Source organism: Balaenoptera borealis (genome assembly GCF_965194805.1).
Source record: "Balaenoptera borealis genome assembly, chromosome: 20".
Lineage (NCBI taxonomy): Eukaryota > Metazoa > Chordata > Mammalia > Artiodactyla > Balaenopteridae > Balaenoptera > Balaenoptera borealis.
This window is the reverse complement of record NC_138879.1, coordinates 49,741,035-49,767,344: the sequence shown is the minus strand read 5'-3', so window position 1 is coordinate 49,767,344 and position 26,310 is coordinate 49,741,035. Positions and strand designations below refer to the sequence as shown.

Genomic DNA, 26,310 nt, shown 5'->3' with positions numbered 1-26,310 from the left:
AAGTGGTCGGCATCAAAAAGGAAATGAGTTCTCATTGAGCAAGGAAGTGGGCAGCCCGCAGAGGCTGGGTGAGTGTGCCCTGAAATGCGGGCTCAGGGGTCTTGCATCAGCCAGAGTTCAGGTCTGTACCTGGCTGGGATGACGCTAAGTGCCTTGTTTTGCTCTTTTTCTTTATCAGTTTGTTTTGGAAGGATCTAAACATCTCTGGACCTGGCCTCCACGCTGTCCCTGCATTCCTACCCCAGGAGTGGCCTCTGGCCGCTCTAACCAGGGCTTTACTCGGCTGTACTACAAGCTCCTTGAGGTCAGGAGCCTCGCTTCCCCCCAGCCCCGACCCCAGGGCACACAGATGCTTGGTAAATATTTGTCGAATAACTAAGGACTAAGGAGAGCAGTGGCAGTGACTAGTTCCCAGTTAGCCTGGGGTTGAGTCAGCAGGGATGCCTCAGGCACTGACCTCAAGGGCTGTGTGGAACTCAGAATAAGGTCCTAACTTAAGTTCGCCTCCTTATTTTCTCCTGCTCCAGGGAGGGCAGAGACATACCAAACTATGGAGGCACGAAGATAGCACTGAATCAGGACAAGAACCTTGAGTTCTAGGCTCAGCTTCATCGCTATGTGCCTTTATTAAGTTCTTTGGGCCTTGGTTGCCTCATCTGCAAAAGAGAGCTAATTCTGCACACTTCCCGTGTCCTAGGTATGGTGGATATGGGGGTACAAAGCCAAGTGATCCTTGGTCCCTGTCTCAAAGAGAGTCTGCAGTCCAATGCGAGAGGCTGATAGGAAATTCATAGTTACGGGACACTGTGACATTTGTTATTTTAGAAGTGAACACAGTATTATTTTCCTAGAGGAAAGTGCATCTAAATCCACTGGTGGGCCAGTGGTTAATGAAGCCTCCCACTTGATTGAGCTAAGTTATTAAGAGGTAAGAGGTAGAAAAATTGAGAAGAAGACGTGTCATTCCAGGCAGAAGGGACAGCCTGGGTGAAGGTGTTGCAGGCATAAAGCAGCGAGGTGAAGGCTGGAGGGATCAGTGCACGTGGGAGGTGGTGGCAGAGATACAGAGGCTAAGAGGAGACGGACCCTAGAAGGGCCGGCAGAGATACAGAGGCTAAGAGGAGACGGACCCTAGAAGGGCCTCGTGCGCCGCTGAAGAGTTAGCAACTGATCCTTACAGATAAGGGAGCCACTGAAGAGGTTTAAACGGAGAATGCCCTGAACGTCACGGGGATGGCTTGGCAGCGTGGAGGATGGGCTGCAGGGAGTGCAGTTAGATCAGGTGAGAAAGGAAGGCCTCAGCCAGAGGAGGAGTACTGAACAGGTACGGGGGTGGGATTGCCAGCACCTGGAGACTGGTCGGGAGGAGGCGCTCAGGAGGGAAGGGGCTGGGGATGATGGCCAGGATTCTTACTTGGTGTGACTGGGAGCTTTAAGATGGCGATGGTGGAACCATCCAGGGGAACTAGAAGAATCACCAGGGAGAAGATGAAGACTAAATGCCAGAACTGTGGAGTCTGCGGTGCCTGCAGAAATGGTCAGGAAAGCCGCCTGGACGAGATGACAGGCTTGGCAGCTGACGCAGTAGTGAGAGGAGCTGGTGGGAAGGCGTGTGGAGGAGAGGCTTCCCAGGAGGCTGGAAGGAACCCCCGAGGGAGATAAGGGAAATGAGGAAAAAGCCAAGGGAGGCTTTCACGAGGGCCCTCAAATGTGACCGGTCCAGGTAGGTAATAATTGAATGTGGCCGTGGGTTTGCCAGTACAGAATTTATCCTGCTGTGGAGCAGGGAAGGGCGAAGCTGGGCGACTGTGTTGCAAGCAAATGGGGGCTGAGGAGCAAAGACTGAGCACATGCAGCGTTTTCCAAAGCTTTGCTGGGACAGGAAGTAGGGACAGGGCCTCAGAAGGATGGGGCAGGAGGGAAGGGAAGTGAGCTGTTGAATGCAGACTTAGAGGGAAGAGCCAGGAGGCAGGAAGAGGTTAAAGGTACTGGAAAGGCAGGTGAGGAAGATCCTGGGTGGCAGAAGAGCAGCTGTGGCCAAAGGGCAGCGAGCCACGCCAGTTCAGGGCAGGCAGCCTCCGTTTTCTAGTCCGTGAATCTGGAAAGCTATTAAGTGAGATTAATGATAAAGGAGAGGAAAAATGACCAAAAAGGGAGGACAGAGAATGTTTAGATTAACAGCTGAGGGGATTGGGAGAAGTTGAGGTGAAGGCGCAGATGGGGAGACCATGCACCTGTAATCGCTCCAGATTCGTTTCCTTACCTGTAAGGTAGGACCTCCTTGCCCCCATGAGCTTAACTAGAATCCAGGAGGTAATGGGAATGAACTTGGTCCAGTGTGGGAGATTACAGATGACCCTGGACACACCACCCACTGTTGAGGCTGTTTGTATTGGCACTTGCAGCCTTGCCCAAACTTTGATGTTGCGCTAGCCAGTGTCCGCGTTAGAGCTGTGAAACTACCTTTTGCTCAAAATGCAGACTTCTCCCTTTGAAAACACACCACCCCTAATTTTAAGTGTTTGAAAGAGAAACAGTACCCTTGCTTTAAATTGTTGCTTTGTTCAGAGGCATCTGGATTTGCTGCATCCCTATAAGCAAAAACTTTTCCATTTCCAGAATTAGCCCATCCTGTTTTAATTGTCACCTCTCACTCACTATATTGGTCCAGCTCGAATTAACTCAATGTGGCTTTTGGTTGTATTGATAAATTCAAGTTTGCCTTAGGACAGAGGTCTTACTTTTAAGAAAGGTCGTAAAAGTCAGGGCTCACATTAGCAAGTGGGGAACCGGAACAGGGTTGTGTTGATACTGTTAGTTCATACGGCTTTTCTGGATGTGTCTACTTGTTTCTGAGTTGTAAGGGAATGATGTAGCCCCCGATGTCCTGACCAGGGTGGGAGTTACAAGCAGGGCCCAGGCCGGCAGCTGATCTGGGCAGCCTGGGAGTCCGTGGGAAGGAAGCTGTTGGAGCTCAGAGCCCTTCTGCGTGTCTGTCCAGTTAGTTTTGAGTTGGTCAAATTTGTGCCCATTAATACCTGCGAACTCCAAAGGATGATGGTGAGGAGATCTAGGGGAACAGTGGCAAGAACAGGCCGACCAGTACTAGGCAGGTTGCCAGGCGCGGGCCTCAGTCACCAAAATGGTGAGCCCATGGGGAGGGGCATGAGTCCTGTCTGCAGAGCATGGCCCAGTCCTTCCAGGCCCTCTTGTTTCATGCAGGAGCCATCCTAGGGCACAGGAGTCAAGGGCCCATTAGGGAAAGGCAGGTGAGGGTTCCCTGTGGGTTATGGACATACAGGGTCCCGGCTCAGAGGGGGACACAGCATGTGATGGCTAGGGGTGGGCAGCCTGTGTATTCCTCCAAGTTGGGGTGGTCCAAGTCCCCACGATTTCTGTGCGTAGGGTCGTCCGGCGTCTGGTCACTAGGGGGGCCAGTTGTTCTCACACACACGCAGTGGGGCTCCTTGGCACCTGGCTTAAACAGCTTCCTGGGGACGCCAATCCAGTCTCTGCTCACACCTCCACTAAGGAGAGAAGGAAAGAGGGCTGCTTGAAGCATGAAGTCGTGAGTTTCTCTGGGAAGGGAGGAGAGGGAGAAGTGAGCCAGGCCTTGTGAAAAGTAGAAGCCGTTTCACTTGCCGCCTTGGTGTTTTCCCAAGGCGGCGGTCTGCAGTGCTCACCCGAACCTTCTTGCTCTCCCCCGAGGCCCTCCAGCTTCCCCTCCGAGGGCAGAGCCCGTCGTGCTTTCACTGCTGCTCCGGCCCCTGCCCTGTGCCTTCCTAGGAGGCGGCGCCACTTCCCTGCACTGGTGGCAACACCTGTGAAAGGCTTTCCCCCACTGGCCTCTGAGCGTCTCAAAAGCAGCGTCTGGCTTGAGAATCGCTATCCCAGAGCACGTGTATTTTGACAAAGTTCCCCTGGGTTAACAGTCAATTTATGGCCTCACTGAACAACATAGATGTGGTGACCTAGAAGATGGATTTGGGGGAGAGGCGGGAGGAACAGAAGGGAAGCCCGTTTACCTCCTCTGGGAGCACCAGAACCGGCTGCCCCTGGTTGAGCTCCACTCAGCATTGCATGGTGGAAACTTCTGCTTCTCTTTCAGTTCCTGTTTATTTGCCTCCACGCCTTTGGTGATCATGGCTTCTGCCTGGGTCAGTTCTGGAGTAGGTAGCCCATCCTCTCCGTAGAACCTTCCTGTCACCCTCCCTGTGGTGACAGGAAAGCTGACATCAGAGTAGCCGTGGGAGGGGGGGGCAGGAACAGAGGCTTAGCTCCTGCAGAAGTCCTAGTAAAGCCGAGTCCCCAGGGCTTCCGCCTTCCACAGTAGCCTGCTGGCTGCTGATTTATTAAGAGCTGGTTGGAGGGACTTGTGTTGCCTTCTATCCCGATGTCTCTCAACATCTTATACGACTCTGGATAGACGCCTCCCTGTTCTAGATGTAGAGTCCTCCAGCACGGAAATTATAAAATCTTTCCCCTTCCGGACATCGGTTCCCTGAGAGTGGAACCACATATCACTCACTTTTCAATGTTCCACAGTGCTTGAGGTACACAGTAGGTGTTCAAGAAATGCTTGATGAATGAATGGCTTATTGCATAACATGTTTGTGGCTCATTTCTTCCCTACATTGAATTATTTTGTCTTATATGGATATAAATAAGTCATTCATTGAGTGTTCACTCAGCATCAGGAGCTCTGCTAGCACTTTACCAGTATTTTGTAATCCTCCTAATACCCGTTTGAGAGAGAAATCAGTGCTCCCGTGGTCCTAGGAGACGGGAGATTGAATAGCTGGGAAGTCTCTGCAGCTAGTAAGTGGGTCTGGCCCCGAGCTCATGCTCTCCCCTCCACTATTCTTTTCTGGCTCAGTCCTTCAGTGGACAAACTGAGTGGAAACTGGTTTCAGTTTAAAATCCCTGTCAGAATTTGTAAGGTCTAAGCTATGGCAGTGGTCAGCAAGTGGTCAGTGAGCCTGTAGGCCAGAGCCAAGAAGGGATCAGTTCTTAGATGCAGGGACTTTCATCTCCGAGTCCTGAAGTGCAAGTGGCTTTCACAGCAGCCCCTGTCACAGGGCAAGAGAAGCAGCAGAAAGCACTTCTAGAAGGTTTGCCCAAGTAGGAGGAGGTATCCATACATACCTGTCCCTGCTGTGTCTGTCCAATCTTCTCAGTCCCCGAGAACTGAGATTCCAGGGTACGTTCATGTACCCAAGATTCAGTTCATCTTCCCAAGTCCAACTCCCTATCCTGACCTTTCCAATTCTATTCTTACCACTTTGTTTTTTCGGCTGCTCCACGTGGCTCGCGGGATCTTAGCTCCCCAACCAGGGGTTGAACCCAGGCCCCCTGCAGTGGAAGCGCAGAGTCCTAACCACGGGACCGCCAGGGAAGTCCCTATTTTTATCACTTCTGCCTGTGTTCCCTGGCTTAGGAGCCTTGGATCTCTGACTCCTCCTTCACATCTAAATGTACACTTCCCTTCGTTCATGTCCAAACCATGAGCGAATCGTGTCGGTCCAACCTTTAAAAAACACCCTGATTCTGCCCATTCCTTTCCATTTCCACTGCTACCACCCTAATCCAGGCGATGGATTACGATAGTGGCCTCCCAGTGGTCTCTGCTTCAGCTCATGCCTTCCCACAGTTCTTTCTCTACGGAGTAGCTGGGTGACCTTTTAAAAACATAAATCGCACCTCCATGCCTGGTTTATACCCTCCTATGGCTTCCTAAAACATATGGATAAAACACAAACTTCTTATCAAAGGCCTCCAAGACAACCATCTGACTCGTGTTTGCGTCTTCAGCCTCTTCTTAAGCTGTTCCCTCCCTCACTGTAGGCTCCCTGACCATGCTTCGCTGCTCCCCACCTCGGGCACTCTGTTCCCTCAGCCTGAAATACTCTCTTCTCAGATCTCAGGATGGCTGGCTCCTTCTCACCTTCCAGGTCTCAGCTTAATTTTCATTTCCTCCAGGAGGCCTCCCCTGACCGGTCTGCTCTAAAGGTGTCACGCACATGCCCACACATGCATCACATTAGTTTTCGTTAACTCACAGTCCTACCTGGAATAGTCTCGTCACTTTACTAGTTTATGATCTCTCTCTCCCCGCCAGTGAGGCCCCAGCGCTCAAAGCTGCTTAGTGCAGAGCACTCACTTTGAACGCTTGTGAGAATAAGTGAAGGGGTCAGGGCCCAAATCCCAGGCCTGCAGTCTGTGAGTTGGCCTGGCACCGCGCTTTCTCCTATAGAGGGTCTCTGTATGCATGGTGACAAGCCTGTCCTGGTGGGTTTTAGACATGAGACCCAAAGAGAGGACAGCAGTAGTAGAGGCAACAGAGAAGGAGGTAGAAGCTGTGTTGTGAGAATGGCGGTCACCATTGGCCGGGTCTCCAGAACACAAAAATGACATCTCGTTTCCCCTCGAGGCCTGGCCATGTGGCTGCCAAGATGGCTTCCTGCTGTCGCCCTTCAGTGTGCACCCGTGTAATAAACCTTCATCTTCTGCCGCTCTGTCCTGAGGGTCTCTGGTGCCCTGAAGGAACCTAACACTGCCCTCGCCCTACAGAATGTGCTAACAGAGGACAGGGACTGCATTCAGCCCGTCTGTGGCCCCACGAGGACCAGAACCACAGCGTATCCACGGCAGACACTCGAGTATATCCTGACTTCAACTGCAGTCCTTCTGAGGCATTGCTGACCATGTGCCCCTCACTCCCCTACACGTGAACACTGTTCAACAAGACTAGTTCACTCATCTTACCAAACACATCAGTTTGCCCCTCAATATCAGTGTGATGTGTTTGGTCTGGCATCCTTTGCTGACACACAGGACTCCACTTTTATTCTTCTGTGTTGGGTTTTTTCCTTATTAACACAGTCATGTTTCAGCTTTGGTTTGGCAACTTTATGGGGAAAAGGGAGAACCAAGCCTTCTGAAGGCCAGACGGATAGAGGTCAGTTCCTTCAGTGGCAAACACAGTTGTGATCTGAGGAGTGGCCTGGTGCAGACTGGGTGAAAACAAAGTGCTGCAGGTTGGGGTGACAGGGGCCAACAGTGGTGGGTATGGAAGAGGGGGCACCGGAAACAGAACTTCAGATTCATGAAAAGAGCCTCGGCTAGTTGGATGTGGAGGGAGCAGAGGAGTTAGTGAAAATGCCAAGGTTCTCAGCAGAGGTAACCCAGGGAGTAATGACAGAAGCAGACATGCAGGGGCATTAGGGGCAGAGAAAGAACTTCCAATTTAGACCTGTTCCAGTGGTGAAGTGGCCCTGATGTTCCTCAGGAAATTAGCCGTGTCTAAGTGGGCTCCAGTGAGAGGTCAGGGCAGCAGTAGATGGAGAAAAGGGGCCCAACCATCCCAGATTTCAGTGTTTGTGAAGCAATCTACTGTTTCGTGTCTAACATTTCTTTAGGACACCGTTAGGTATCTTCTCATTTAGGTAGCAAGTGCGGCGCTCCACACAACTGGCTTGAACAAGTGTTTGATGAGCATGACTTCCACCTGGGAGGGAGTTCGTTGAGGATGGGCACAGGTTAATGTCTGTCTCCTTCGGGGACGAAGTAAAAGGATATTTGTCAAAACCACTTGCAAACAGGCTTTGAGCCTCCCTGACTGTGGCTGAAGCCAGACGCCTGGAACACGGTGAGACGGGGAAGCTGCCCTCCTGGGCGGGTTGCTCAAGGGTGGCGCAGGCTGTGGGGCAGCAGAGGCCAAAGCCAGTGGTCGGGCAGTCCTCTCCCAGGAGCGAGAGCGAGGGAAACAGGGACCTCCCCAGCGGGCCCGTGGTTAGGACTCCGCGCCTTCACTGCCGAGGGCCTGGGTTGGATCCCCGGTCAGGGAACTGAGATCCCACAAGCCGTGGCACGGCCAAAAAAAAAAAAAAAAAAGTGGTGGAAACAAGTGCCCCAGCCATTTCCTTCTGGGACATACCGCCACACTGACAGCCAGAGTTTAAGGTGAAAAATCCATGGGCATTTTTCAGATTTTAACCTTGAGTCCAATCCCCAAAGAATTCTAGCCCCTTAAAAAAACTGCAAGACAAACAAAACAAAACAAAAAAACAACTGCAAGACAACTAAATGAAATCTATGGAAATGACCTGTGGAATACTTACCGATGAATTCATAATTCTTCTCATAGAATGAAAGCCAACTTTGGAGTGTCAGCATCTCAGAAAATGACAGGTCAGATACATCATCCACAAGGCCTCCTTCAGAGTAGTCCCCGGTCACAAACGCTCTGGATGCGTCTCGGCCTGCAGGGGAGATGTTTCCAGTAGATTAACTTATAAATCACCAACACTGTAGCAACTCAAGAATCTGTTTTCTGAGAAACATCTCCCAAAAACCCTCACTCCCCAGCCCCCAGCAAAGCTGATCCCTCCTCCCCCTCGGTGACAGACGCTCCTGGATCTTGGACATGCTTTCTGGCATGCACCCTGTTCTTTCATTGGCTTTCAGCAACATTTCGCATGGTGGACCATGTCCCTTGGCTTCTGTGACACTATACTCTTGGTTTTCCTCCAACCCCTCTAGCTCATTTTCTACCAGTCTCAGACATCAATTCTTGTTCACCTCCTTTGCTCCATCCACACCCTCCACTTGACAGTCTCATCCACTCCCGTGGTTTCAAGTACCACCTCTATGCCAAAGATGCCAAATTTTTATGTTTAGCTCAGACTTCTCTTGAGCTCCAGACCTGTATATCCAGTTGTCTTCTCAACGTGCCTTAGATGACTTTCAGACATCACAAGTTCAAAATGTCCATACTGCATCCCCAGCCCCTGGAAACCTGCCTCTATTCTAGTACTCCCTGTCTCGGTTAATAACCACTTGCTCAGCCCAGAAATGTAGTCCTTGACTACTCTTTCATCCCTCACATCCAATCAGTCCCCAAGTCCTATACTTTCTTCCTAAATATCAGTCTGCCTGGCCCCATCTACTACTAAGCAAGCCCGGGCTGCCGTCATCTCTCATCTGAACTACTAGAGTAAGCTGCTAGGTCTCCCTGCATTCATTTGGTCCCCCGCTAATCTATTTTCCATACAACACTTAGGCTGATATTTTAAATAAGTCGATCATATCATCTCTTGCTTCAGAATCCTCAGGGGCTTCCTTTTGCCCTATGACAAGGTACATATTCCTTAACAGGCCATTCAAGGCTCTGCACCAGTCACCGCCAGCCTCACCTTGCCACTGTACTCCCCTCCTCACTCTCCTCCTCCCCCACTAGGCTAAGGCCTCTAGTAACACCAGTATGTTCTCCTTTTAACACTCATCACAAAAATAACTGATTAATTGCTTATGTGATAACTATTTAACGTCTGTCATTTCTACTAGTCTGCAAGTTTTATCAGGGAAAAGAACACACCAAACTTAAGAATCAGTTCCCCAGTGTCTGGTAGTGCCTGATCTTTAGTAAATTCTTTTTTTTTTTTTTTTAAAGAAATTCACGTTCTTTTATTTATTTATTTATGACTGTGTTGAGTCTTTGTTTCTGTGCGAGGGCTTTCTCTAGTTGCGGCAAGTGGGGACCACTCTTCATCGCGGTGCGCGGGCCTCTCACCATCGCGGCCTCTCTTGTTGCGGAGCACAGGCTCCAGACACGCAGGCTCAGTAATTGTGGCTCACGGGCCCAGTTGCTCCGTGGCATGTGGGATCTTCCCAGACCAGGGCTCGAACCCGTGTCCCCTGCATTGGCAGGCAGATTCTCAACCACTGCGCCACCAGGGAAGCCCTAAATTCTTAATAAATACATGACTGAATGAAACCTGTACATTTATAGTTAATTGATTTTCAATAAGGGTGCCAATTCAATGAGGGAAAGAATAGTCTTTACAACAAATGGTGCTGGGACAACTGAATAGAGACATGCAAAAGAATGAAATTGGACCCCTACCATATATAAAATTGACTCAAAATAAATCAATGACCTGAATATATGAGCTAAAAATATAAAACTCTTAGGAGAAAACATAGGTGTAAGTCTTTGTGACCTAGGATTAGGCAATGGTTTCTTAGCTAGGACACCAAAAGCACAAGCCACCAGAGAGAAAATAAATAGGATTTGGTCAGAAATTTTAAATTTTGTGCATTAAAGGACACTATCAAGAAAGTGAAGCCCTGAAACCATAAAACACCCAAGAGAAAACATAGGCAGCATGCTGTTGGGTTTTTTTTTGGCCGTGCTGTTTGTGGGATCTTAGTTCCCCAACCAGGGATCGAGCCCGGGCCCTCGGCAGTGAAACTGCAGAGTTCTAACTACTGGACTGCCAGGGAATTCCTGGCAGTATGCTCTTTGACATTGGTCTTGGCAATATTTTTGGGAATGTCTCCTCAGGCAAGGAAAACAAAAGCAAAAGTAAACAAATGAAACTACATCAAACTTAAAAGCTTTTGCACAGCAAAGGAAACTATCAACAAAACGAAAAGGCAAGGGAATTCCCTGGCGGTCCAGTGGTTAGGGCTCCGTGGTTCCACTGCAGGGGGCCAGGATTTGACCTCTGGTTGGGGAACTAAGATCCTGCAAGCTTCGAGGCGCAGCCAAAACAAACAAACAAACAGAAAACCCGAAAAGGCAGCCTACTGAATGGGAGAAGATATTTGCAAACGATATATCTGATAAAGGGTTACTATCTAAAATATACAAAGAACTCATACAACTCAACATCAACAGAACAAAACAAAACAGGGACTTCCCTGGTGGCATAGTGGTTAAGAGTCCTCCTGCTAATGCAGGGGACACGGGTTCGAGCCCTGGTCCGGGAAGATCCCACATGCCGTGGAGCACCTAAGCCCGTGTGCCACAACTACTGAGCCCGTGTGCCACAACTACTGAAGCCCATGTGCCTAGAGCCCGTGCTCCACAACAAGAGAAGCCACCGCAATGAGAAGCCCGCGCACTGCAACAAAGAGTAGCCCCTGCTCTCCGCAACTAGAGAAAGCCCGCGCACAGCAATGAAGACCCAACGCAGCCAAAAATTTAAAATTAATTAATTAATTAATTAAAAAACAAAACAAAAAAACCCAAGCAACCTGATTAAAAAATGGCAGAGGACCTGAATAGACATTTTTTTCCAAAGAAGCTATACAAATGGCCAACAGACAAGTGAAAAGATGCTCAGCATCACTAATCATTAGAGGAATGCAAATCAAAACCACAATGAGGTATCACCTCACACCTGTCGGAATGGATATTATCAAAAAGACAACAAATAACAAGTGTTGGCGAGGATGTGGAGAAAAAGGAACCTTGTACACTGTTGGTGGGAATGTAAATTGGGGCGCTACTATGGAAAACACTATGGAGGTTCCTCAAAAAAATTAAAAATAGAACTACCATATGATCCAGCAATTCCACTCCTGGGTATTTATCCAAAGAAAACAAAAACACAAATTCAAAAATAAATATGCACCCCTATGTTCACTGCAGCATTATTTACAATAGCCAATATATGGAAGCAACCTAAGTGTCCATAGATGGATAAATGGATATACACATATACAGTGGAATATTAGCCATAAAAGCGAATGAAATCTTACCATTTGCGACAACATGGATGGACCTATAGGGTATTATGCTAAGTGAAGTAAGTCAGAGAAAGACAAATACCGTATAATTTCACTTATATGTGGAATCAAAAAAACATAACAAAACAGAAATAGACTCATAGATACAGAGAACAAACTTGTGGTTGCCCACAGGGAAGGAGGCAGGAGGTTGAATGAAATAGGTGAGGGAGATTACGAGGTACAAACTTCCAGTTATAAATAAGCATGGGGATACAGCATAGGGCATAGAGCCAATAATACTGTAATAACTTTGTACGGTGACAGATGGTCACTAGACCTATCGTGGTGATCATTTTGTAATATAAAAATATCGAATCACTATGGTGTACACCTGAAACTAACATAATATTGAGTCATTTATACTTCAAAAAAAAAAAGTGAAAAGACAACCTGCAGAATGGGAGGAAATATTTGCAAATTATATATCTGATAAGGATCTAAGTGTCCAGAATATATGAAGAACTCATATATACAACTCAACAATAAAAAGACAACTCAATTTAAAAATGGACAAAGGATTTGAATAGACATTTCTCCAAGGAAGATATACAAATGGTCAACAAGCACATGAAAATATGCTCAACATCATTAGTTATCAGCAAGAAGCAAATAACCAAAACCACAATGAAATACCACTTCAAACCCATTAAAATGGCTATAATCAAAAAGAAAAAAAAAAGACAGTAACAAGTTTGCTGAGAATGTGAAGAAACTGGAACTCTAATACATTGATGATGGGCATGTAGGTTGGTGCAGCCACTTTAGGAAACAACGGGCAGTTTCTCAGAAAGTTAAACATAAGTTACCATATGACCCAGCAATTCCACTCCTAGGTATATACACAAGAGAACTGAAAACACATGTCCACAACAAAACTTGTACATAATGTTCATAGCAGCATTATTCATAATAAGCAAAAAGTGGAAACAACCCAAATATCCAAGAAATAATGAATAGATCAACAAAGTGTGGTATAGCTATACAATGGAATATTATTTGGTTCATAAAAAGGAATGGAGTCTTGACATGCTGATACATCATGAATGAACTTTGAAAACATTATGCTAAGTGAATGAAGCCAGACATAAAAGGCCACATGCATGACTCCATTTACATGAAATGCCCAGAAGAGGCAAATCTTTTGAGACAGAAAGTAGATACTGGTTGCCAGGGGCTAAGTAGTCGGAGGGGTTGGGGAATGACTCCTAATAGATATGGGGTTTCTTTTGGGGGTGATAAAAATGCTCTGGAATGAGATAATGGTGATACTTGCACAACTTTCTATGTTAAAAACCACTTGTACTCTTTAAAAGGGTGGATTTTATACCATCTGAATATCTTTTTAAAAAATAAAAATATTGACTGACTGAGTGAATAAGTGAACATACCTGCTTCCCTACTAGAGTGCATAGGTGTTGGGGAGCAATGTTATAATCTCTGATTCCTCAGCACGTGGTACAGGGCCAGCTACATGGCAGTGGTCAGTAAATGGATGGTGAATAAATATTGGGCACAAAGGAACTCAATCAACAGTAGAGCACATTGCAAAAGAAAAATCACTCCAGAAATGGAGCGTTTTCTGCTCACACTTGTGCATACAGCCATGATGGCTGCATCAGAGTGCGGCAGGAGAGTGCACCAAAAGTGTCCTCACCTGGCAGGTAAGTAAAACACTTGATTCCAGTTCTAGCTCTGCTTCTAACTCATTGTGTAGCCCTGGGTAAGTCCCTTCCCCTTCTGGACTGTTTGAGGAGCTCAGCAACACCAACTGAACTTAATTCCTTCTCTGTCAATGCTTCTATTTCTTAAAAGTTCTCCCTAAAGACAGGGAAGTGACTTGTATTTAAGTACCAGAGGCAGCTTCCCAGTTCTCCTGAGATAATGACAAGGGGGAAATGCTTATTTCATATCAGCTTAGTCACTGGCCGTAGGCTTGCTCGTCATTTTCTTTTTCTTTTTTAATCTAGGAGATAGTCATTCTTCTGGGCTGGTAAAACGACATCTCTAAAAGTAATAGGCTGGTGCTCCTAGTTCAAGTGCTGTCAGGACTTAGTTGTGAGGGCTTTAGGCAAATCACATCCTCCAATCCCCCAAGATATAAAATAGGGAGGACAGAATAATCCTCATTTGACAAATGTTCTTTGAGGCCTAACGTGCCAGCTTTGTTCTAAGTACTGAAGGACTGTAAATGGGGCCAGACTCCTTCCCTGTGCTCTAACCTGATAAACTTTTTTAAGGAAGGCAGACAAATGCATTTGTACTAGAAGCAAGAACGACTCAAACCAAATGTACTACTTTTAGGGGAAACCTGGAGTGGGGGGAAAGGAAGATCGCTTCCGATTGGGGCACATTGAAGAAATGGTTGGAATCATTTCCAACCATTTGGGGAACTCTTGAGGCCGGGGACAGGGCGTCACTCATCTCTGGGCCCTGAGAGCCACGCAGTGTGGCACAAAGCAGGTACTGGGGGCTTCTGCTGGCAGGTAAAGAGTAACTAGTAAGAGGCAAGAGATGTGTTTCTCCAGCCTAACTCAGGAAGAGTGGTGGGGAAAGACAAAGCAGAGGCCGGCAACAGTTGCCCACAGTCCTGCCCGAGTCAAAACAGACCAGAAGGATATGCAGCTGAGCCCGGTCCCCATGCTGGTCTGACGAATGTGGGGAGGAAAAGAGGAAATGAATAAACGAATGAATAAGTGAATGAATGAAGCGCAGGCGCCTACCGGCCCGCGTCGTAGCAGAAAAAGGCGTGAACCGCCCCGCTAATACCTGCGAAGCCGCTATAGTGGGCCCCAGGCTCGTAGTGCCTCCGGCCAGAGGACACATCATAGACGCGTCCGAGCAAGGCCAAGTAGAGGCCCGGGTCCCCAGGGCGGCCGCGATAGCGGGCCAGCTCCTCGGGTATGAAAAGGCGAAAGTCAGCGCGGGGACTCCACCAGCCCATCAGCCGTGCGGCCGCCGCCGCCGCCGCCGCGGCCAGGCCCAGCCAGAGCCCACGCCTGCCGAGCCTCAGCATTTAGACAGCCGCACCGCCTCGGCTCCTCCGAGGTTGCTGCCTCTCTGTCCACAGCTAAGATGGCGGAGAACCGGCCGCGACGTCACCGGCGCGACGCGCGCTCTCCTGTGTCCGCCTGTCACCAAGGGGACAACGGAGGACTGAAAGGGGAAAGTCTGGCGAAAAGTTCACTCCCTGGCTCCAACTCTTTCTCGTACTTTTCCAGCATAGCTAGCGACTGTGGAGGGATACCGAGAAAGTGAGCAGCGGGAAGGCTTCCTGGCCGGCAGATTATCTGCCCCCAACAAAGACGGTGGCAAAGGAGGCCGCGGGATGACGTAGACGTAATGACAGACGCGCCGTCTTGGAAATCAGGTTGCCCTAGCTAGCTGTCTCACGACAGGTGGAGTCCGCTTGACGGCGCCTTTGCGACATCAATCCTCGCTTGTCGGCGAGGAAGCCGGAAGCCGCAGCCGCCGCCGTCCCTTCCCCGTCCCCGCCCGCCGGGTGCCGTCGGAGGTTGACAGGTCGTGGCGGGGAGGCGGCGGCGGCGGCGGCAGAGCCGGGCGCCCGAGACGGAGACCTCATGGGGAACGCTCCGAGTCACAGCAGTGAAGACGAGGCGGCAGCTGCCGGGGGCGAGGGCTGGGGTCCGCACCAGGACTGGGCCAAGGACTCGGGCACGACCCCCGGCCCGGGCCCCGCGGCTCCGGCGCTACCTCCCGCCGCAGCGCTACTGGAGCCGGCCCGACTGCGAGAGGCGGCGGCTGCGCTGCGGCCCGCGCCGCCCTGCGAGTCTCTGGTGTCCAGGCACCACGGCGCGCTTTTGCGCTGGCTGGAAGAGCGGCTGGGCCGCGGCGAAGAGTCCGTCACCCTGGAGCAGTTCGGGGAGCTGCTGGAGGCTCGTGGCGCCGGCTTCTCGGGCGAGCGGTTCGAGGAGGTCAGGGTTGACTGGCGACTGTGGGGCGGGGGCAGGGCGGTCGCCCCCAAGGGCGTGAAGAGGTGGGCGGTGGCTTTGGAGAGGCTGGGCAGGAACCCATAGGGTCTGCAGGTTCCCAGAATAGGACCATGAGTGTGCCGGGACTCACAGTGGGCGCTTCCAGCCTGTTCACTTCGGGAGGCGACTGTGAATCTCTTTAACCTTTATTAGAGGTGTGGAAATCCTAGACTAGGCCGTTCTTGCTCGGAAGTACTGGACAAGTGTAGATGTCTTTGCATGTTGCTGTAGTATAGACCTTTGTGCTGTTGCCTGACGCTGCATCAACTACCCTCTGGAGCTTCCCTATCATGCTCCAGAATGGTTTAAGGGAGATGTGCTCTAGGGATCAAGGGAGTGGCCATGAAAACCATTCTGTTTTATTGGCCAGTGGGTTTTCGCAGAGACCCTTCTGAATCCAGTGTGTGGGCCTGACGAATGTGGGAGGAGAATAACACATATTGGAAATTTTCGCATTCTGAAAGCCATTCTCATCATGCAGAAACTAGCTTTTCCAAAACACACATTTGTTTTAGAACTTTGAAAAGTCATATTTTCCACTCATTTAAACCTACCTAGAACCTAAAACTGATAGGCAAATACCAGGTTTCCTGTCACTACTTGTAATTATATGTAATAGTTTTGGGCATAATCACCAACATTGTCTCAGTTAAGTGATGAACAGCAAATTGATATGGCAACAAAATATTTTCCTAGAAAGGGATCTTAGAAATTATCTGTACTGCATTTTTCATTTTAGAGTTAAGAACTGATCCAGGATCACCCTGTGAATCATTGGCAAAACGGAGACCGTCACTCAGATCTCTTGGTTTTTTTGTTTGTTTTTCTTACATCACACTACCTCCTTCTTGGAGCCCTGTTTCTTTAACTCCACAATGTTATAACAAAAAGGTGCTTAATTTGTGAAAATGGGTAAACCATGTAGTATATTCAGTGTCAATGAAGGGTGAGTGCATAAAACAGTAAACTGACAGGTACTTGTAATGCCATTAAAAAGTGATGTACACTTTAAAACCAGAGGCTTTTAAAATATTTTAAGGATGTTTTCCTCTACATGGCCAGAATTCATATAATGTGGTTTGTGTGTTTCTTATATTTTCCTTTTAAAAATACCTGTAAAGAATCCTGACTTTTGAAAATGTTGGTCATATAACTTAGTGAAGTGTCTCCATTTTTTTTTTTTTTAATTCCAGGAGCATACATAATACTTTCCACTCTATCTTTTGTTTTGTTCTGTTTTGTTTTTTGGCCATGCTGCGTGGCTTGTGGGATCTTATTTCCCTGACCAGGGATCAAACCTGGGCCCCCTGCAGTGGAAGTGTGGAGTCCTAGTTACTGGACTGCCAGGGAATTCCCAATACTTTCCACTCTAGTCCTAGGTGTATAAAGAGAAAATGAAGCAGTGTCAGAAAGAGCTGTGCAGATCTCTTGAAGGAGTTAGCACATTTCAGAATTGTCCAAAAGAGAATGGAGAGAAACAGTGTTTACATTGTGAGAGTGTCTGACAGGAATAGAGCTACAGGACTCCCGTAATGTAAGGCCAGGAGTCCTCGAGGTGTGGTCCAGAATTCACTCAAGGGCTGTGACGTTATCCGTTCATTCATTGAGCAAATATTTGTTGGGCATATACTGAGTGCTCAGCACTTGGATGACAGTGGACAAAGCAGATAACTTGTTCTTAAAGAGTATCTAGTACTGAAAGTGATGCACATTAACCCAGCAATTATAGGTGTGGTGAGTATTATCCAAGGGAAAGCATAGTGAAAAAATAGGAGTACTTAACCTCATCCAGGGTGTCAAGGAAGACTTACCTGAGAAAGTTAACTTTTCAGCTCTGATTTGAAGGCTGAAAGCAGACAAGGAACAGAGGTGTTAGCAGTGTTTCAGGCAGAGGGAGTCGAATACACAAGTCCCAAGTCCAGAGAATAGAGAATCAGAAAAAATGGTAGGATGTGTTATGGTTACAAAACTGCTTCAAGGGACAGAAAATCCAGTGCATCAGTGCTTTAAATGATAAAGAAGCTTTTTATGTGGAAGTCCACTTAGGCAGTCCAGGATTGATATAGCAGTTTCACAGTTATCAGGGACCTGACTCTGTCCATCTTCTTGTGCTGTCATCCTCCACAGTCACCTTTACTTAATGACCCAAATGACCTGTTGCTGTTGCTTTGCACAACCAGCAGGAAAGGGAAAAGTAAGGAGAGGGCCACAAACCTGTTTGGCCAAACCCAGTCACATGGCTACACTTAACTGCAAGGGAGGCTGGGAAAGATCCTTATTCCATGGCCGTATATTCAGCTAAAAATCAGGATTTAATTACTGAGGAAGAGGAAAACAGATATTGGGTTACAATTTCATAAACTGCAGCAGGAGGAGAACAAGGCTAGGAAGCAGGCAGGGACCAGATTGTAGAGCAGGTTCTCATCGGTGTATAGTATTTACTAGTGTAATGGTAAGAGTTTCCAAGTTGTACATGTTGGTTCTTCCGGCTCCTGTTGCCATCCATGTGTACCCAGCTGTCTTGTCTTCACATTCCTGTGACCTCAGTTGCTTGAGGTGTTGTCCTAAAAAAATTCTTGAACTTGTACCAAAGACCAAAGTCTGAAACGTTATCATTTTATAGTACAACACACCTTTTCTCTTGGTGGGTGTGGTCCATGGAGAAGGACTCTTTGATTTGCTCACAGGGAGCAATATTTAATTTAATTGACTCCTATGTAGAAGAGGAATTAGAGTTAAATTCTTATTTGACATCAGAGATTAGAGATTAGATATTGTGCTCTTAATATGATAAGCTTCCAGAGAATCATGTATGCTCTGGAGCAGGAAAAAAGTGCTGAACACAGGATGATAGCAGATGCCTTGAATGTGGGAATTTAGTACGAATAGGTCTTATTTTAGTAATTTTCTGTATTAGCTTTGGTGCCTACTTTGTGAAATTCGTTGGGTTGTAAAGTTTGAAGGAAGGACCATTTTCTTTTTTGAATTTTATTTTATTTATTTTTTATGCAGCAGGTTCTTATTAGTTATCCATTTTATACACATCAGTGTGTACATGTCAATCCCAATCTCCCAATTCATCCCACCACCACCCCACCCCCTGCCACTTTCCCCCCTTGGTGTCCATACGTTTGTTCTCTACATGTGTGTCTCTGTTTCTGCCCTGCAAACTGGTTCATCTGTACCATTTTTCTAGGTTCCACATATATGCGTTAATACACGATATTTGTTTTTCTCTTTCTGACTTACTTCACTCTGTATGACAGTCTCTAGATCCATCCATGTCTCTACAAATGACCCAATTTCGTTCCTTCTTATGGCTGAGTAATATTCCATTGTATACATTACCACATCTTTTTTAAAAAATAAATTCATTTATTTTATTTTATTTATTTATTTTTGGCTGCGTTGGGTCTTCATTGCTGCGCATGGGCTTTCTCTAGTTGCGGCGAGCGGGGGCCCCTCTTTGTTGTGGTGCGCGGGCTTCTCATTGCGGTGGCTTCTCTTGTTGTGGAGCACAGGCTCTAGGCACGCGGGCTTCAGAAGTTGTGGCGCACAGGCTTAGTTGCCCCGCAGCACGTAGGTTCTTCCTGGACCAGGGCTCGAACCCGTGTCCCCTGCATTGGCAGGCAGATTCTTAATCACTGCACCACCAGGGAAGTCCCTACATCTTCTTTATCCATTCATCTGTCGATGGGCATTTAGGTTGCTTTCATGACCTGGCTATTGTAAATAGTGCTGCAGTGAACACTGGGGTACATGTGTCTTTTTTTTTTTTTTTTTTTTTTAATTTATTTATTTATTTTTGACTGCATTGGGTCTTCGTTGTTGGGTCTTCGTTGCTGCACGCAGGCTTTCTCTGGTTGCGGCGAGCGGGGTCTGCTCTTCGTTGTGGTGCGTGGGCTTCTCATTGAGGTGGCTTCTCTTGTTGCAGAGCTCGGGCTTTAGGCACGCGGGCTTCAGTAGTTGTGGCACTCAGGCTCAGTAGTTGTGGCTCGCGGGCTTAGTTGCTCCGCAGCATGTGGGATCTTCCCAGACCAGGGCTCGAATCCGTGTCCCCTGCATTGGCAGGCGGATTCTCAACCACTGTGCCACCAGGGAAGTCCCGCATGTGTCTTTTTGAATTATGGTTTTCTCAGGGTATATGCCCAGTAGTGGGATTGCTGGGCCATATGGTAATTCTATTTTTAGTTTTTTAAGGAACCTCCATACTGTTCTCCATAGTGGCTGTATCAATTTACATTCCCACCAACAGTGCAAGAGGGTTCCCTTTTCTCCACACCCTCTCCAGCGTTTGTTGTTTGTAGATTTTCTGATGATGCCCATTCTAACTGGTGTGAGATGATACCTCATTGTAGTTTTGACTTGCATTTCTCTAATAATTAGTGATGTTGAGCAGCTTTTCATGTGCTTCTTGGCCATCTGTATGTCTTCTTTGGAGAAATGTCTATTTAGGTCTTCTGCCCATTTTTGGATTGGGTTGTTTGTTTTTTTAATATTGAGCTGCTTGAGCTGTTTATATATTTTGGAGATTAATCCTTTGTCTGTTGATTCGTTTGCAAATGTTTTCTCCCATTCTGAGGGTTGTCTTTCATCTTGTTTGTAGTTTCCTTTGCTGTGCAAAAGCTTTTAAGTTTCATTAGGTCCCATTTGTTTATTTTTATTTTTATTTCCATTACTCTAGGAAGTGGATCAAAAAAGATCTTGCTGTGATTTATGTCAAAGAGTGTTCTTCCTATGTTTTCCTCTAAGAGTTTTATAGTGTCCGGTCTTACATTTAGGTCTTGAATCCATTTTGAGTTTATTTTTGTGTATGGTGTTAGGGAGTGTTCTAATTTCATTCTTTAACATGTAGCTGTCCAGTTTTCCCAGCGCCACTTATTGAAGAGGCTGTCTTTTGTCCATTGTATATTCTTGCCTCCTTTATCAAAGAAAAGGTGACCATATGTGCGTGGGTTTATCTCTGGGCTTTCTATCCTGTTCCACTGATCTATATTTCTGTTTTTGTGCCAGTACCATATTGTCTTGATTAGTGTAGCATTGTAGTATAGTCTGAAGTTAGGGAGTCTGATTCCTCCAGCTCTGTTTTTTTCCCTCAAGACTGCTTTAGCTATTTAGGGTCTTTTGTGTTTCCATACAAATTTTAAGATTTTTTGTTCTAGTTCTGTAAAAAATGCCACTGGTAATTTGCTGGGATTGCATTGAATCTGTAGATTGCTTTGGGTAGTGTAGTCATTTTCACAATATTGATTCTTCCAATCCAAGAACATGGTATATCTCTCCATCTGTTTGTGTCATGTTTGATTTCTTTCATCAGTGTCTTATAGTTTTCTGAGTACAGGTCTTTTACCTCCTTAGGTAGGTTTATTCCTAGGTATTTTATTCTTTTTGTTGCAATGGTGAGTGGGATTGTTTCCTTAATTTCTCTTTCTGATCTTTCATTGTTAGTGTATAGGAATGCAAGAGATTTCTGTGCATTAATTTTGTATCCTGCAACTTTACCAAATTCATTGATTAGCTCTAGAAGTTTTCTGGTGGCATCTTTAGGATTCTCTATGTATAGTATCATGTCATCTGCAAACAGTGACAGTTTGACTTCTTCTTTTCCAATTTGTATTCCTTTTATTTCTTTTTCTTCTCTGATTGCTGTGGCTAACACTTCCAAAACTATGTTGAATAGTAGTGGCGAGAGTGGATATCCTTGTCTTGTTCCTGATCTTAAAGGAAATGCTTTCACTTTTTCACCATTGAGGATGATATTTGCTGTGGGTTTGTCGTATATGGCCTTTATTATGTTGAGGTAGGTTCCCTCTGTGCCCACCTTCTGGAGAGGTTTTTTTTTTTTTTTTAATTATTTATTTATTTATTTATGGCTGTGTTGTGTCTTCGTTTCTATGTGAGGGCTTCCTCTAGTTGCGGCAAGCGGGGGCCACTCTTCATCACGGTGCGCGGGCCTCTCACTATCGTGGCCTCTCTTGTTGCGGAGCACAGGCTCCAGATGCGCAGGCTCAGTAATTGTGGTGCACGGGCTTAGCTGCTCCGCGGCATGTAGGATCTTCCCAGACCAGGGCTCGAACCCGTGTCCCCTGCATTAGCAGGCAGATTCTCAACCACTGCGCCACCAGGGAAGCCCTTCTGGAGAGTTTTTATCATAAATGGGTGTTGAATTTTGTCAAAAGCTTTTTCTGCATCTATTGAGATGATCATATGGTTTTTCTCCTTCAATTTGTTAATATGGTGTATCACATTGATTGATTTGCGTATATTGAAGAATCCTTGCATCCCTGGGGTAAATCCCACTTGATCATGTGTATGATCCTTTTAATGTGTTGCTGGATTCTGTTTGCTAGTGTTTTGTTGAGGATTTTTGCGTCTATATTCATCAGTGATATTGGTCTGTAATTTTCTTTTTTTGTAGTATCTTTGTCTGGTTTTGGTATCAGGGTGATGGTGGCCTCATAGAATGAGTTTGGGAGTATTCCTTCCTCTGCAGTTTTTTGGAAGGGTTTGAGAAGGATGGGTGTTAGCTCTTCTCTAAATGTTTGTTAGGATTCACCTGTGAAGCCATCTGGTCCTGGACTTTTGTTTGTTGGAAGATTTTTAATCACAGTTTCAATTTCATTACTTGTGATTGTTCGGTTCATATTTTATATTTCTTCCTGGTTCAGTCTTGGAAGGTTATACCTTTCTAAGAGTTTGTCCATTTAAGGAAGGACCATTTTTATTCATTTGTTTACTGTCTTAGCACAGTCCCAACTCATAGCCAGTGCTCAGTAGGTATTTTCCCCATGGAGCCCTCAGTTTGATTTGACAGACTGAATATGGTACAGTCCTCATTCTCCAACCTTATATTTTATATTTAATCCGTAACCTTTTAATAAGAAAATTTTTCTTCTCTTTTTTTTTTTTCCACACCGCACCGTTTGTGGGATTTTAGTTTCCTGACCAGAGATTGAACCTAGGCCCTCAGCAGTGAGAACGCAGAGTCCTAACCGCTAGACCACTAGGGAATCCCCAAGAAGGTATTTCTTGACATTGGAGGAAACAGTTAAATACAGTTTTAGTGAAAACTTAAAAAGGTTCTTAGTCACTGTTGGGTTTAGAGGAAATTTGGAGAAAAGTACCATCTTAGCATTATCATGTCATAGTATTGATCAATTAATTTAGAATGGCTCTGAGCCCAAGAACTATGCAAATAGAATTATGCAGATGTAATTCTGTACCCTGTGAAGACACAGAGTGTGAGAGACATGTGAATGTACCGTAACGCGGAAGCAGGCTACAAGCATTGCTTACCCTCAGCTCAGAGTCTGTAGAGGCTCCCCACTGCTTGAGGGATCAAGTACATATTCCTCTGAATGAGTCGGAGCCCACAGGCCAGCCTGTCTCCCTGTCTGACCTTATCTACCTCTGTCCCCTGTGGGACACCTGCCTTGTCCTGTGTGTGGACCTTGCTTCTATGAGTTCTTCAAGATTCCCTGCCTTGGCACCATCACCTGGTGGGGACCGAGCCTTTCCTGTGGCATGATTCGGATGGCTTCTGTATGATCATATTTTCAGTCCTACCCTTGAGGCTCTTGTTTCCTGTTCTGTACAGGTCTTCCGGCACCTAGAGCACACTGTGTACCCTTGCTCTGCCATGGGGCTCTGAGGCACTGCCTGCACTTCTCCAGCACACAGGAAGACTTCAGTAAGCGTTGGCCATTGATAGTGATGAGGCAGTGCAGAAGAGGAAGATCCTGGGGGAATTGGAGGTTATTCAGGCTCTTTGTGCTTTGCTTTGGGGGGAGTGATGGTATTGGCTTTCTTTTGGAGAACTTCACAATCCATGAGAGCTATGGAGGAAAGGTCACAGATCTGTTTTGCCTTTCCCTGATTTCCAGAATACCACTACATTATGGACTGTCTTGCTTTAGAAACTTCAGTGGCTTCCCATTGCCTTCACAATCAAATGTTAGTCTAACATGTAGGTCTTTATACCCTTCCACTCTTACCTCCCAGTGCTATTTAGCCAGCCGTGTCCATTTACTGTTTCCCATATATGAGGGGAATTTTGTCCTTTGCTCCCTTTCTCTCGCTTCAGCCCTTTGCTCCCTCCTAAGCCCTTTCCACTTTCAAGGACCACATAGAAGCATTTAACAGTAGCATGGGAGTTTGGGAAAGGCTTCACCAAACCAAAGCTTGAGAAGCTGAAAGAATTTGCCGGGAAAAGAAAGAAAGGGATATTCCATTTGAAAGGCACAGCATGTGCAAATATAGTGAGAGAAAGCAAAACTTGGGGAATGATGTTTCTTTGGGACCTGGTCTAGAGTCTGAGTTGGCCGGGACCTTTGTAGCCATTGCAGGCAACCTGTCCCTCACCTGCCCCAGGATCCCTTCTGTAACATCCTGGACAGTTAGCGTGTTAAAGGTATCAGCGAGTTTTCTGATTTATTTACTTATTTATTTTTTACATTTAAAAAAATAAATTTATTTATTTTATTTATTTATTTTTGACCGCATTGGGTCTTTGTTGCTGTGCACGGGCTTTCTCTAGTTGTGGTGAGTGGGGGCCACTCTTCGTTGTGCTGCACGGGCTTCTCATTGTGGTGGCTTCTCTTGTTGTGGAGCCTGGGCTGTAGGCGCATGGGCCTCAGCAGTTGTGGCATGTCGGCTCAGTAGTTGTGGCTCGTGGGCTCTAGAGCTCAGGCTCAGTAGTTGTGGCACATGGGCTTAGTTGCTCCACGGCATGTGGGATACTTTCTGGACCAGGGCTCAAACCCGTGTCCCCTGCATTGGCAGGCTGACTCTTAACCAGTGTGCCACCAGGGAAGTTCCGAGTTTGCCGATTTATAAGTCTGCCTGTTCCACTGTTCTTTTTTAGACTGAGCTTGAGAATTGGGCCCTGGACTCAGCCTACTTGTGGGCAAATCCTAGTTCCACCATCCTCAAGCTGTGTGACCTTGATTGACTTACATGACCACTCTGGGTCTCAGTTGCCTCACCTATAAAATGAGCATAATAATAGTATCTACCTTATATAGTCAGTGTGAGGATTAAATGAATTCATGTAAAGCCCTTAGAACAGTGTCTGGCACATGCTTAATGCTCAGTAAATGTTGCTGTTAGTGGTGTTATTCTGTTGTTCTGTCTCTGCTCTAGGATTGTATACTCCATCTTCTGTGACAGCCCTTCAGTACTTCACTTAGACATGGAATGTGAAACAGTCTTACAGATGAGTTAACTAAGGCCTTAAATGGATAAGTGACCCTTTCAGCCAACAAGTGGCAGAACTAGGACCAGACCTAGATCTTTTGACTTCTGATGGAGTGTGCTTCTCCAAGTTGAACCAGTGCGCAGCCTTTGTATGTAAGCCTGGCATTCTGCTTGTCTGAGCCCACAGTTCTGGCCTGCGATGATCTTGGCTCATTCTCTTATGTGTACTGTGGTCTTGATCCCAGTAGTGGTTAAGAAGGTTAGACGGGAATGGTCTGAGCCCTGCCCCATGCTGCCCTCGGGCCAAGGCGAATGGATGGAAATCTGTAGTCAGCCAGCCCACTTTTCTGTCTCTTGTCTGAGAGGTGTATCAATTATGGCCTCTAATTAGAATGTATTAATAGTTCTTTGCAGTTTACTAGGCATAGTCTTGTTCATGAAATCTTTGGATCCTCACAACAAGCTATGAAGGAAGGTTGGGTGGGAAGAGGAGTTGAGACTTAGAGAGGCCAGGAGTCTTGTCCCAGGTCTCACAGAAAGTAAGAGGTCCATGTGACACTTACCTCTTGTCCACATTTCCCCTTAGTCTGACTGTGTTATACTCTTTATCTCCCGCATGCTCTCTAGCATAATGCCGGCACTTGGGAGCTGCCTGCATAGCTGTCGTGTGGATGGCAGAGCCCGTAGCGGGTGTGACAGGAGGAGGCCTGGAGCGGGAGAGGAGGAGGAGGAGGAATACAGCAGATCAGTCCAGGTTGCTGTCTATGTGGAGACTCCATGGAAATTGGGGGTCTTGCTCTGTATGCAGAGAGGCGAAGGTAGACTTGCTTTACTTTGCACCATGAGGCTAGACCCAGTGTATCGAGTTGGGTCTGGGGCCCCACGTTCCAGGGCAGTGAGTTTCAGACTGTTCCTTCAGTGGGTTGGAAATCTATTTAGTCAGTGTTAACCTGCAAGTTAAAAAAAAATGAAAGAGTAGAATGGAATAGAAAAGATCAGGGTACATTATATCTGATAAGAAAAACTACATTGTTTCACCAAACTTTTATACCAATTACATGTATACTGGCTCATGATATAAAATGTATTTCTTATAGTGGATCAGCCGATGAAAGTTGAGAAGCACTGCTCTGAGGTTTATTGTCAAATTGGAGGGATCTTGGAGGGGGCAGCCAGGATGGGAATGAGACCAAAAGCCATACCAGATAGACAACTGGCTGAAGGATGGAGGGTTTGAAGAAACTCGGAGGACCTGATCAGTGTTTCCAGTGATCTGCAGGCTGTGTTGGGGTAGAAGGAACAGATGTGTTCTGAAGGGTCCCACGGGGTGGTAACATCAGGGAGGGAGATTTCCATTTCTTATATAGAGAAGAGCATTGTTGCTGTCAACTGGCCAGAAGACATGAGCTTCCCATCACCAATGTATGTCACAGAGACACTGGAGAAGGGGTTCAGCAGTATAAAGGAACATATTTTAAGAGATCTGTAGGTCCATTCCAATATGGGAGCCTTTATAGATCTGGGATGCTCGGCCCCCTCCACCCTTAGT

The 26,310-nt window shown here is 46.7% G+C and overlaps 2 protein-coding genes across 7 annotated transcripts in view; one reads left to right on the top strand and one right to left on the bottom strand.

Moving 5' to 3' along the window:
- Nucleotides 1-2,621: 2,621 nt before the first annotated feature.
- On the bottom strand, nt 2,622-14,780 carry CYB5D2 (cytochrome b5 domain containing 2). Of its 3 annotated transcripts, none has more exons than XM_082370784.1 (4): nt 14,344-14,780; nt 8,121-8,261; nt 4,026-4,212; nt 2,622-3,578 (listed from the first exon to the last, which is right to left on the bottom strand). In XM_082370784.1, exons 1-4 carry the CDS (start codon nt 14,588-14,590, stop codon nt 3,311-3,313), a joined length of 843 nt encoding a protein of 280 aa, XP_082226910.1. In that variant the 5' UTR covers nt 14,591-14,780; the 3' UTR covers nt 2,622-3,310. The 3 variants fall into 3 exon arrangements, with proteins under 3 accessions (XP_082226910.1, XP_082226911.1, XP_082226912.1); XM_082370785.1 differs by having other exon boundaries at nt 2,622-3,527; nt 14,344-14,779; XM_082370786.1 differs by having other exon boundaries at nt 14,298-14,542.
- A 56-nt stretch (nt 14,781-14,836) lies between these two features.
- The window catches only part of ZZEF1 (zinc finger ZZ-type and EF-hand domain containing 1), a 115,733-nt gene continuing 104,259 nt past the window's right edge, over nt 14,837-26,310 (top strand). For 2 of the 4 annotated variants that reach the window (XM_082370512.1, XM_082370509.1), the window contains exon 1: nt 14,837-15,509. In XM_082370512.1, the coding sequence (XP_082226638.1) occupies nt 15,156-15,509 (354 nt within the window). In that variant the 5' untranslated portion in view covers nt 14,837-15,155. The remainder of the gene's footprint in view (nt 15,510-26,310) is intronic. The other 2 variants (XM_082370511.1, XM_082370510.1) reach the window with 1 other exon arrangement.

Bases quoted from the DNA above. Each gene is read 5' to 3' on its own strand.
- CYB5D2 (XM_082370784.1), bottom strand. From the start codon at position 14,590: ATGCTGAGGCTCGGCAGGCGTGGGCTCTGGCTGGGCCTGGCCGCGGCG. The intron at 8,262-14,343 runs GTATTAGCGGGG...TCTCCCCTGCAG, and splicing joins CCACTATAGCGGCTTCGCAG to GCCGAGACGCATCCAGAGCG. The intron at 3,579-4,025 runs GTAAACGGGCTT...CTCCCTTCCCAG, and splicing joins TTCTGGTGCTCCCAGAGGAG to AGAAACTCACGACTTCATGC.